This window comes from Struthio camelus, chromosome 1, assembly GCF_040807025.1.
Source record: "Struthio camelus isolate bStrCam1 chromosome 1, bStrCam1.hap1, whole genome shotgun sequence".
NCBI lineage: Eukaryota > Metazoa > Chordata > Aves > Struthioniformes > Struthionidae > Struthio > Struthio camelus.
This window is the reverse complement of record NC_090942.1, coordinates 192,202,554-192,215,582: the sequence shown is the minus strand read 5'-3', so window position 1 is coordinate 192,215,582 and position 13,029 is coordinate 192,202,554. Positions and strand designations below refer to the sequence as shown.

The 13,029-nt window shown below is 35.4% G+C and overlaps 1 protein-coding gene across 1 annotated transcript in view; it reads right to left on the bottom strand.

Moving 5' to 3' along the window:
* RB1 (RB transcriptional corepressor 1) overlaps positions 1–13,029 on the bottom strand; it is an 84,650-nt gene that overhangs the window by 54,057 nt on the left and 17,564 nt on the right. The window contains exons 7-13 of the mRNA XM_068929818.1: positions 12,570–12,680; positions 9,993–10,147; positions 9,183–9,260; positions 6,501–6,610; positions 5,406–5,483; positions 794–881; positions 43–159 (exon numbers count right to left, since the gene is read on the bottom strand). Of these exons, the coding sequence (XP_068785919.1) occupies positions 43–159; positions 794–881; positions 5,406–5,483; positions 6,501–6,610; positions 9,183–9,260; positions 9,993–10,147; positions 12,570–12,680 (737 nt within the window). The remainder of the gene's footprint in view (positions 1–42; positions 160–793; positions 882–5,405; positions 5,484–6,500; positions 6,611–9,182; positions 9,261–9,992; positions 10,148–12,569; positions 12,681–13,029) is intronic.

Genomic DNA, 13,029 nt, shown 5'->3' with positions numbered 1-13,029 from the left:
ACCGAGTTCAAATGAACAATACTGAACCAAAATGCTGGTTACCTGTGAGCCAATTTCAGCACATCCCTGTCCAACTGCTTCAGCAAATTTCTTTTTGAAGACGTGACCAAGGCTTTCCACTCTTTTCAGGATACTTTCTTTAGGGTTTACTGTGCAGTTCTATCAAAGTACAGTAAAGGGGATAGGGGAAGGAATGACAAGGAAAGGATATTTTATTTCAAAAATATTTTTAAATGATTTAATCAAATAAGTTCTGCTTCCCTTTGTAACATCTCTTTCCATCACCTCATCAGCATAAGAAAGTGGAGTATTTAAGAGAGACTGAATTACTGTTCATGTTCAGCCATTTCCAGTAACTAAAACTGTATTTCCAACGTGCAATTTAACTGGAACTAACCAAACATGCGAGAAGTAACAACCACATTAATAGGAACTGTGTCCTTCAAGTTAGGAACATGCTTAAATTGCTGAATCTGGACATGCGAGATCTTTTATGAGTACATTCTCCTCTTCCTTATCTCTCCTTCTTTGTCCATTCAACAAATACATACGGAAACCTTAACATTCAGTGCAGGAACAAAGATTTAAGTGCTTATATGGTTCTAGTCCATATCAGTTAGATAGAAGTGCTTTTTAATGTAAGACTAATTAAATTTAAATTCTAACTAAAATAAACTTTAAAAACTATAGTTTATAAAGGAGTTCCCAAAACATGTGTCAGATCTATATGTGCAAGTTTTACTTGAATGATAGTTCCAAGCGTTTTTCATAAGTGTTTCTTCCAGTCACTTACATTGAAATATGAGATGAGAGTATCTGAGGGTTTATCAGTTGCTGAGTTTAAAATCATCATTAATTGCTGAATAGTATTCATCGCAGCTCTGGAAAAATATAATAAGATATATAATAAACATGCAAGTTGACCTGACATTTTACTAAAGAAAAACAGTCTTTTTGCACAGATCCCCTGAAAAATATAATTTTTCAGAGGTACAGTTGTCAGCATTCCTATTGGCCAATGACATGAGAACACTGAAAGTCTTTCTATCCCCCCGGTACGAATCCAAAAGTTGCTCTAAAGTTTAACGCCTTATTTTAACTCCAGTCCCTTTTATTTCCAATGGGAAAGCTGTTTTTACCTGAAATCCTAATTTTCCCTTTTGTGTCTGTAATTAGATTAGAAGTATCTTAAATAAAAGGCTTCTTAACTGGAAGTAGTATGCATGGGGAAAAGGATGAGAAAGTTAAAAATTTTCAACATTACTGAGAAACATAACTAATACTATTCTTAAAAAGTAGAACCAAAAAAATTATTGTCTAGATGAAAAGTGGAAGATCAAAATTACAAACTACTTTTTAATCAAATTCGGTATACTGAAAAATATTGAAGTAAGTCTCTATATAAAATCTTATTGGAATTGCTTTTACAGGTACACAATAGCTAAAAAACAAGTGGTGCCAAGATTATTTGCGTTTCCACATTATGCCTAGAACTTTCTTGCTAAAACTGGATCCAAACCAACAAATAGCATTCACTAATTCATGACCACTGTCTTAGCTTAGAAAACTACTAAAGCTAACCCACATAACAGCAAGTCCTTCAGAAAGCCCGTAAAAATTTAAATAATTAAGGATATTCTTAAGACAAATGCATAGGATCCTGCTGTTTATTCCAGAGATGGAAAATTAAACATCTCATCAGGATGAGTGTGTCTTTCTCTCTCTAGCATTTCTCGGTCTCTCTTCTAGAACTGAAACCATGATGACAAACATTTGTCACAACTCTATCAGAAAGGTCACCAGTTTAGGATAGAGCATGGCCTCTTCTCAAATAGCATGAATTTATCCAGGAGGTGACTGAACTATCCATTAGTGAGGAAAATAAGAGAACTTGTCATACAAGACAAGACAATATGTGCATGTGCATAGTGTCTAAACCCACATTCCCAGCTTTTGGGAATATGAGATATCATTATTTGCACATACATAAAAACTAGTCATATATTCATTAAGTCTAGGAGTACTATTGTGGCCTCGTTTCTTATTTTTTAACATATTTCAAATTGTGCGTCAGCAATAGCATTACATTGTCCTCCCTAAAAAGAAAAGAAACATATTAGTTAAATTTTCTCTTAATATCTAAGAAACAATTTGATTCTTCCAGAAGTATTGTCACTTTCTGAATTTGTCATTGTTTTTTAATTTCTGATTAATATAATCTCTTAAATATATTGAAGAATACAATACCAAAATTACAGCCTTCAATAACAACTACTAGGATAGACTTTGACTTTCAAGGGAAAAAATGCTACAGCATGAAGTAATAACAGCTTGAGATAACCACAGCACTTTAGAAAAACAGTCTTCGATTTATAATGCATTGGAGAAGTCAGATAAACTATGATTCAAGAATCCGTTGCTAATCTGTACAGATGTCACACTATATAGTTAAGAAATGTTAGCAAATACAACTGAAACTTATGCCTTACTTACAGGCTAAAACATTCCAGCAATAAAATACCTTTTCATATAGTTTAAACTTAGGCAAAGCAATTTCCCTCTTATTTGCAGAAGTTTTCCTGCCAGAGTTAAATATCTGCACCTCACTGGTACTTGTACATGGAAATGAAAGAAAGAAGACAAACTGGGTTTGATGAGCTTCTGCATTTATATCAGAACTGCAACTGTAAAAGGGTTAAGCCAAGAGACTCTGTAAACTGAATCTCTACCTCTGCCATGGTTTCATCATTTTGGAGTGAAAAAAATCTATGTGCAAATAAGTACATTTTGTTTGCAAATCATTTTAGCCAACTGAAAATAGCTCAGAGGGACAAGATTAGATCACTTGCATAAAGAGACAGCAAGTGAACTGACTCCAAAAACACCAAGGCTGAAACTTAACCATCTAAACAATCCATTCTTAAGCATCCCTTCTCCCCTTACCGAATACATTAAAACACTGCATTTACTGGATAAAAGAAGGAGAGCACATCTCCTTCTATGCAAGAGATGCATAATAGCATTCCTCCTTCCAGTATTATTCAAATACTTTTAGCATCTGCATAAGCCAAAGTCTGAATTACTTTTCCTGTTCAGAAAGATGCTTCCTCTGGATGGCTTTTTCTGCACTTGTGCTGCCTTCTGAGATTTTCCTAGAGCCCTAGAATAATCTACATATTTGTTTCCTTACAACTTCAGTTTTCAAAAAAAACTTTTGGAGCTTACTGCACGCAACCAAAAGGCCAACTTCAAGCAGTTATTTTTTCTCAAAAATGTTGTTTAATCTCAATTTGATTCATATCACTCGGAAAATAAAGATAGAGATAAAAGCGCTTCTACCAAACCTTTACTAGCAATATGGAAAAGCATAAGGATAGTAGAAAAAACAGAATGAAAACGCACAATCCATTCTCATTATGCTCTGAACTAGTACTTACATCCATTTTATCTACCAATTTTTACATAAAGGGCCAGATATAAAGTCTACAGATGTCAATGATTAGGCTCTCATCAATTTCAAGGGACTTTAGAGCAGGTCCTAAATGCCTAGGTCCAGAAAGGAAACATTATAAGATTACATAAGCATGGTTCTTTCAACGTAGCTGGTAAGGGGCTCTACTTGGGGAGAGTTAATCTTGCACTTTCCACTCAATGCTGGTGATCAAAGGTTTACTGCCATCTAGTGACAGCTCTGTACTTTAAGAACAGTTGCTAAGAGCCAAAAATCACTGCTAGCGAGTAAGCTGTCACTTGGACTGTCTTAAATGGTATCGCTTCCGCACAGCTCAAAGAGCCCAAATCCTGAGGGAGACAATCTAAATATCTCTCTAGATATCTAGAGCAGCTCTCAAGACTTGAGAGGTTTCAGCACATTCTGGATTTTTAATGATGTAGAAGTACGCTACTCCTAGACTTTATACTAATAAAGACTTCAGCAGCAAGAATTTTTGTCAAACACCTTTCACAGTGTTATGGAAGGTTCTTTTAAATGCTATGGTAACCCAAAAAGAGTCTATAACAAGCTATTTGTTAAAAATGACATTTGTCAATCACCTTCTTTTTAAATATGTTTCACGTTAGATGGCCTAGCTCCCGATACAGCACATAAGGTCTGGGAACTGATAGTTAAGTTGTTGTTTTCATGGCTAAAAAGCATCCTTGCCAGTTAAAGATGAGAAGCTTAAAACTAAAAGAGATCATTAAAGCAATCATAGAAAGCCTTTCGCAGTCACAGGCGATTAAAAGCTCTTTTACATACTGATCAATGTCTACCTCAGTTGCATGTCTTCCTTTATTATTCTTATAAAGAAGCTTTTTAGAACCTTACTGCTCTCTAAACTAGAAACCAATTAGTTTCTGCAGATGGAATTTAGCAACTTTTACAGTGGATACACAAGCCCAGAGTCTAATTCATTCTTCCACAAGCATATAAAGTCCTACAGAAGTATTTTTAATAAAAAAAATATTACTCATTTGAGAAAATGCACGTAGTAAATAAGTATACAGTATTTTAACTTCTCCCACCTCTACAGAATGCTAAAGAGAAAGGGATTTATAAAGCAGGCATGGAAGAAGAACTTCATTGTCTGATTCCATTATGCCTGACAATTAAGAATGACTCCCGATGACAGCATTTCTCTGTCCATATAGCAGTTGGCAACATTTTAGTGACATAGCTGGTTCGTTCTCAAGCGTCCAGGACTGTTCTAAGCGCCACTGAGCAAAACCATACCAATTTTGTTGAAAACCAGTGCGTGCCACAGGGGAAAAATAGTGGATGCAAATTTCCTTTCCTTTGTTTAACTGAACAAAGCTTGAAGCATTTCTGCATTTGATTGTAGATCAAAGAACCTGCAATTAATACCACATTTCTACCATGTCTGTCCGTCTTCTCAATAGACTGGAATATAGTTGGCACTCTGAAATGTTAACCTTCCCAGAGAAGAAAAACAATGCTAAGAACAAAAAGATCATGGGAGAAGAAACGTGTGGACATACACAGCTTGACATCCAGAAAGAAAGGCATGAAGATACAGAGCTAGGAGTAAAAATGGGAAAGGAAGATGGGAGTACAGCTTACAGAAGTACTACCATGGGAGTATAAAGTCAATTCTCAAGAACAAATAGATTAATCTATTTTACAGACATTCTCAGTCATGTGCTTCTTACACAATCAAGTAAAAAGCCTTCTACTTTTTCAACAACTTCAGCAGGAACCAGGGGCACTCAGCATCCTTCAGCTTGTGTTCACTACTCAGAGACCAGAACAGGCATCAGTTTAAAAAAAAAAAAAAAAACAAAAAACCAAAAACGATTACTTTAAAAATCAAAACAGCTACTTTCAAGATGAACGTTTCTAATTAGGATATTAAACAAAAGAACACAATGGTAAAAAAAAATCATACCGAACAGGAGTTTGTGGAAGTATAATATTAAGTTCCTCCTCTGGACTGTTTTTTTGTGGTGTTCTCTCCAACTGCAAGCTACAGAAAAGTAAAACAAATGTATGTAGTACTGCACTAATTCAAAAGAAAAAGAACGTTTTCAATAAAGACTTGTTTAAATTGCAGAAAAATCTATGGGATGGATTGTTACAAGATCTAGGTGCCCAATCGTTCCAGGTATTAGAATGATATAATTTTCCAAGTAGATTTGCTTTGAGCAGGGGGTTGCACTAGATGACCTCCAAAGGTCCCATCCAACTTACTGTTTTCTAGAATTCTATTTACAACAAAAACTTAAACTATGCATACAGCTAGCAATAGCCCCATTTTAGTCCAATTTTAAATGAATATACTTTTCTAGCATAGATAAAGCCACAGATTCATACTGTGAATCAAGCTATGGAAATGTCTGACTAAAAAATTCAAATACTCCAAAATTTTGCTGTTTACTGATGATTCAACATCTGTGTTAGCAAACAGAACAAGGAAACGTGCCTGGGCGTTGGTACTCAACTGTTTATCCTGCTACATTGCCAAAGCACGTTTTTGTCCCACGTAAACTACCCTTCCCCAAACAATTTCTGGGTACAGTTCAAGAGTTAGAATGGTCTCGGGACTACTCCCAGCAGGCAGCTTGCATATACCACTATGCTGGTTTAGGAAGAAGCAGTAATTCAATTGTAAGGACATATGCCATTTACCACCACCCGGTCCCAGAGCCAGAATAGTCTCTCAGGCATGCCTAGTTTACTAACACGACGTAGCCTCCTTTTCCTCATGATTCCTCAGCTTACTTTGAGCTATGGGGGCTTGCACAGAGTAAGAATTAGAGTAGACTTCTATAGCACGTTACCTAGAGAAACATTAACATATTCCTCAATTTAAGCTGCAATGTAGAGCAAGGCCAGTGAGGTCAAAAATTTTAGTTGAACTGCAAACTTAAGAGATCAACAGGATACAGAGATCTCCGTTTAGAGCAGCGGGGGTGGGAGGGGGCAAAAAAGCACAATTTCACATTTTGTATTATAATATGAAACCAGCAAGTGGAAATATTACCCTGCTGTGAGATCAGGCTGTAAAGTTTCATCATGATCCAGAAACAATCTTGCGTCTATATCTTTGTTTTTGAGATAGAGCTCTTCATACTGCTTCGAGAGAACCTCAAACTCAAAAAAAAATTGAAAAATTATGTTTTACAGCAATAAGCTTGACAATTTACTGAATAACATAATCTAGTTCTATCTCATGAATACAATACTGAAACTCTAAGAGAATGACTTTAGAACTTACAAAGCAACTTCTCAAACAAGCAACACCAGCCTACCCAGAGGAAAATTATTGTTCCCATGTGCAAACAGAAGATAACCTTTTATAAGAGAAAACAATCCAAGATCATGAGACACTTCTGAAGAAGCATAGGCCCTGACACTGTAAAAGAGCTAAAAATAGCTGGAGTGCAAGTCAGACCTGCAAATCAAACTAATGCTTTCAAGGCTTTTACATACATGCTTCCAGAATAAAAAGGTGCCTCTAAGAGCAGGAAATTTTAAATGAGTATCTTCAGGACAGCTATTGGACAGCCTGCTAGGTCCCTTTCTCTGCTGGTTTGGAGATGAAAGACAAAATCCAAATTCCAACCTTCTTGTTTTGAGTGTAGGAAGAGTTTTCCTGTTCCATGTTAATATTCGTACTGGTGTAGTTTTTAAGAAACATACCTATTTCTACAAAAACAAAGACCATCATTTCATACCACATTATCTTTCCTTAAAAGTTTTAGTCAATTAGACTCCATGTTGATGGTACTTCATTTTGCATGGAAAAGTATTTATTTTTGAGTGACTAACATTGATTGGAAGTCTGGTATTTTTAATCAGGGCCAGATACTAGCCTCCACTTTAACTCTGCTACTGTGCTCCTGCAGAAGCAGACGGTCATCTGACAGCTACCTATTCCCTGAGCCCCTAAATACACTAGGTATTGCTGTGCTCTGGCAAATTCCAGCTACACAAATATGCAATGCTCGATATGAAAACAGGCTATCCCTAAACAGTCCCAAGAAAAAGCAAGCTGCAAGTATCTCATACAGAGCTTTCGCTCCTCTTCTTCTGCTTTATCTCTGAGAAACAAATTTGCACCAAAGTCCTCTCTTGGTTAAAACTCTAAGATAAGACTATCAAATCAAAGATGATCTTTAAAATTCCACTACTATAAATTTTTTTTTCAGTAAAAATGTTTATCATCTTCCTAATGGTTTAAGTGCGCTCTTCGTCTAAAATATTTCTGTATTTTATAAGCTGTAAACCTAAGATTCTCTCACTGCGAAAAAGCAGCAGATCCTAGACGAAATGGTTGCGCTCTGAATCATTCTATTCCTTAGGTCATTCTTCAACATTCTTCATCAAACATACACTGAAAACAGATGCAATACTGAAAACAGACGCAATACCAACATTAAGCCCCAGAAGCTTTTCTTGTTTTGAAAACAAAATTTAAATTTATTCAAAGCATAACGCTTTTTATGAAGATGAAAGTCAACTTCAGCGTCCCATATTATTAGCTGCTGTACTAATGATTTCAGCTATGGCTGATAGCTGGTTGGTTTACGTATCTGAATTAACTACCTATAATGTTTTGCTTTGCTTTAGAACGCACCCTGAGAGACTAAAGTTTCAGGAACAATAATCCCATGACAGGATTCTTCAAAAACATAAATCCATCAAATCTTTATTAGCAGAGTCTTGGACTGGTAACTTTGATACTATGCTTAGCAAATTGAGCAGCCTCAGTTGAGAACCCTCATTGATGTGAGGATTAATAACTATTATAATTACCTTTGCCTCAAAGGTCAAATAGGGCTTCCAAACAAGACAGCAGAACATGTGGCTATGTTACAGCTTTGTACATAAAATCTACCCTTTAAGAATGCTGATATAAACACCAATGTTACAGCAATCCAAAAATTCACATTGGAGGAGATAGAGATCTCTAGCGAGTCTTTGCGTTTTGTTCCCTCCACCCTCCTAACATATTAGTAAACTAAACAGAACATATACTTGGCTGAATCCTGCAGACTTTCAGTCTGATAAGCTTCAGCGGTTACGTATTTTTAGGTTACTATCTCTAATGCTAACGAATGGCTAAACCTAATGCTTTCAGAACGATGTATGTAAACACTTCACAGGAAGTTACCTATAAAGGCTTACTCTGGTATATGTTTGCATAAAGGTAAGACTGCTGCATCCAGGCTACAACTCAGTAAGATGAAAATAGTTCTACAACGACTCGGCAGTCCACACTGTCACTTGCAAAACTGAGCCTGATCTTGTAGATATTTTTCCTACATGACCAAAGTAACACAACTCAACTATATTTAAATTAAGACTGTATGCCTTTATAGATTGACTTTAGAGGCTTGATATTGTAATAGCTATCATCTAAATTAACATCCTCACCGAGATCATGGGTATGCAACACTATTTAATGCTGAATTGGGGAGGCAGGGAGGCCACTGGCTCAGCCTCAGAAAATAAGTTTATTAGGTTCAAATGTAAAAACTGCATATAAAAATACCCCATTATGAATTCCGGAATCCCTGTTAAGCCATATTCCTGAGAAACAATATACTTTACTAAATGATTTTAGAAGAGCCTACTAGAGCTTCATCAAATGTAAATGGAATCTTGAGAAATTTGGCATGAAGTAAAGCTCAGCTGAACTATGTTAAACTACTCTAATTACCTCTGGTAGCCCATTTGAAGCTACAACACCAACAGAATTCAAGAAGGGAATAAAGCTTGTGAAATACACATTCTTGACCTAGAAAAAAGAAAATAAAAACTACATAACATCAGCAAAGTACAGAGGCAAACATGCATACACTGCTCTTGCATGTTTAAGGCAAGGAACTAAATGAGATACTTTTGTAATGCACCATATTTTGGTTTTGATAAAGGACAAATGAAATCGCCTACATATCCAAAAGTTAATTATTTGTAAGCATGCACATATAAGCCATTGCTAGAATATTAAACGACTGCACTGTGAAAGCAATGACAGTGCTCCAAGCCCTCTTATGTTTCTGCTTCTATGGGCTCAGATACTATAAAAAACAAAACAAAAAACCAAAACCAAACACACACCCCCCCACCCACACAACCACACACAGAGAAATGAATTTATCAGCAGAGCAGAAAGACAATCAGGCCTTTAAGATGCCACCCATAAGCAAGGCCTTTGCAGTGTACATTTTCACATCGTGGGCTGCAGCCGTGAAACCCCATCTGCATCCCAGGGCTGCAGCCATGTGCTACATGATCTGATAGGCATACAACTTTGTACTGTATTCTTTACAGTGCATTCTCCCTGGTAAAGTCATTATCCATATTAAGTGCCTTTTTCTTTCTCTGTATTAGAGAAAGACCTTCACTACTGAACCTGAGGGAATAATTAAGCGTAAGTAGAGAGTTAAAAGACTCTTTGAATAAATGCATATTCCAGAAGGGGTTTAGCAGCAAGATATAACATCATACTTTAAAACACAGCCATTACCTCATCTAAATTACAATCATGCTCTTTACAAAGGACTTCAATAACTTTTGTATCTGTATCAATACGTATTTGCTTTGAAATATGTGTAGTCCTGTTCTGACCTCTCCTTGGAGTTCGAGATGAACCATTAACAGTCACTGCACTCACAGCAGATTCTGGAAAGAGTCAGAAGCATAACAAGGTTAGTCTTCTTAAGAAAAAAAAGAAAGCAAGTGCTTTAGAGATTTAAATTTTTATATGATTTTTTCAGGCACTTTTTTCTTAATTTTTTCCCTTTTCATCTGTTCAGCTGGGTAAGAAACCTTCATTACAGCAAATCCATAGAAACAGAAAATTAATTTTTAAATTCCTGCATCAGTATGTGGACATTTTGTTTTTAAAAGCTACTCAGCACAGAATTTAATAGCTCTTTTTGCATGCAGCTTTGAATAACCAGCTGTTTTGCAAAGCTAGGCAAGCCTTTTCACAGATGAGTCAGTATTTTTCTGGCTTTTTTTCCTGTGTTCTTTCTTTTTTTTTTTTTTTTCTTCTTTTTTTTTTTTTTTAGAAGCATGAAACAATAAACTAAAAGAGTAATTTAACACCACATTTCTGAAGGTTAATGAAGTCACATTGGGGCTAAGTACAGTTGGGAACCTGGAATATGGTTCTGCAGAGAAGTCTTCCCTTCCCCAAACACTCCCAAGTCAGACAAGTAATTAGAAGAGGGGAAAAAAAAAAAAAAAAAAAAAGTATCTCAAATTCACCTTGGAGAAGATATCAAAACCTTAATTTGGTGAGCTAAAAATGTTGTGTTAAGCTCAAAGTAGATGGCTTCAATATTTTCAATTTGAAATATCTTAATTATACTAATAGCATATGTTAATGTAATTAAGAGCTGCTCGTTTAAAAATTATATTTTAATCACACTGTTCTCATCTGCAACTTGTATTTGATAACTGTTCTATAAAAAAAATTGTTCTATAAAAAAATCTGACAAACTACAACTTCGATGGTTGCATCTTAATACCCTCAGTCATAGTCATGTCATAAGACATGACATCATTTAGCACAACACGAAGCCTCTCAGTCACGAGGACTTCAACAATACATTGTGGTATTTGCTAAAAGAATGAAGCAGCACTGAGTGATAGTTTAAACAGGACCTGTACACATACAGCTCTAGTGAGAAATCTATGCTTTACACTAATAACAGTGATATTCGTATCTGCAATTTAGTCTTACGTGACAAGTTTTCTCTTTCAAGATACAATGCACAAAATCTAACTTTTTTAATGAGTTGCTAGCCTTCGTAGTTTCACTGAAAAAGGTGTAAACACAGAGTTCAGAAACAAAACAGTTTGGTTCAACTCAGCATTCCATTAAACTTAAGCCTCACAATTTAAGCTAGACTAATGTCTTCTTAACATCTGAAATAAGCAGTAGCATGTCTGTCCTACTACAATGGACAAATTTCAATTCAAAGAAGTACTGAAGGGCAGGGATCTGCTAGTCACAAGCCCATCCTTTCCCAAACTTTTTATTTTAATTAGAATTATAGGAAATACATTTTTGTATAGAAAAGCAGATTATTTGTCCTTACCTACAACAACCAATTACTACATCAGATAAATACCCTCATTAAAAACACAGCTTTTAGAGACCAAATCTATTTTATGACATCGTGGATATTTGTGAACCAAAGTAGATTAGGCTATTAACTCCGGTGTCCTATCCAAACCCAGCAGAGGACAAACCTGATTAGCATCAAAAAATTGCTTTCCACATATTGTACCTCTGAATACTTTAGTAAGTATCAACTCTGTAGCCCGTGGAAGAAAATATTCAACAGAAATATAATTCTCTCTCTCAAAGTTACAAGTAAATATTTGCTAACTTTCTGTCTTCCTAGTGAGGTTTCCCAGGCTTTAGGTATAGAAGTTGAACATACAAAAAGTTATTGCTGGAAAAAGTTTTTACAGTTAAGATCTATTATATTTTCACTTAAAATAAGGAAAAGACACTTGCTAATATAAAGCAAACATAATAAAAGCATAAAACTACCTACACTTTGCCAACATTTCATTTTGAGCTACCATTGCTGTTACATTTTTTTAAATCCACCATATATTTCTTTTTAAATGTCTGTATAGTCCAGTATCTTGCACACTTAGGTTGTCATCATACTGCTATAAATCAATCAATAAAACAATACAAAGCCATAGCACCATCTTTTCCTTTTGTAATATGAAAGCAAGACTAAATAATAGTTCTCAGTCATCATCTGCCCAGAACCCCAATCTCTTTTACCAGTCAAATACAGCTGTTTGAACAAGCCCCTGAACTACTTGCAAGGGTACAACACATAGTAAAGGGATAGCAGGAATAGAAACAACTGAAATATTAAATACACTGCCACATTCAAATAATCTAATTCAAATTCATCATCATCTAGATTAAACCAAAATACCTTAAATTCCATTTTAACAAGTTTTAGAAGTTTTATATGAATTGTGGATGCTAGGAAGACTCTAATGGAAATGAAGCTAACTTACTTTCTGCTTTAACTTAGTGAATAAAGAAAACTTAAATCCTTACTATATGGTTCCTTGAGCATGGCAGGAGGTGACAGTTTGATAAAATAATCTAAGACACACAGCAACAACTGGAAAGAAATCACCAGGTCATCTTCCATCTGCAACACTTTCCCTGCAAACATTTAGAAGCAAAAGAAAAACCTTGTGAGAAGGTGTCTAAGTTGATTTTAAAGTCTTTTTGGAAAAACAAAGATGTGGAACTTCATAATAAAATATACCATAACTAGAATTCAGCAAGCATCAAACAGGATGCTAGTGTTATTTAAAGCCTAATGGTTTTAAAATTCGTGATTCTTCAAAGGTTTGTTGCTCTGGAGAAAGGATACATATAATTAAGTTTACTCTGCACAAAATTCCTGCCTCTCCTTCACTATTTCTTTTTCCATTTTACGAGACTGGAGTAATGGTATAGATTATTTTACCTACACACAAAACTTACTTCTGTGCAATTCTTGCTCATT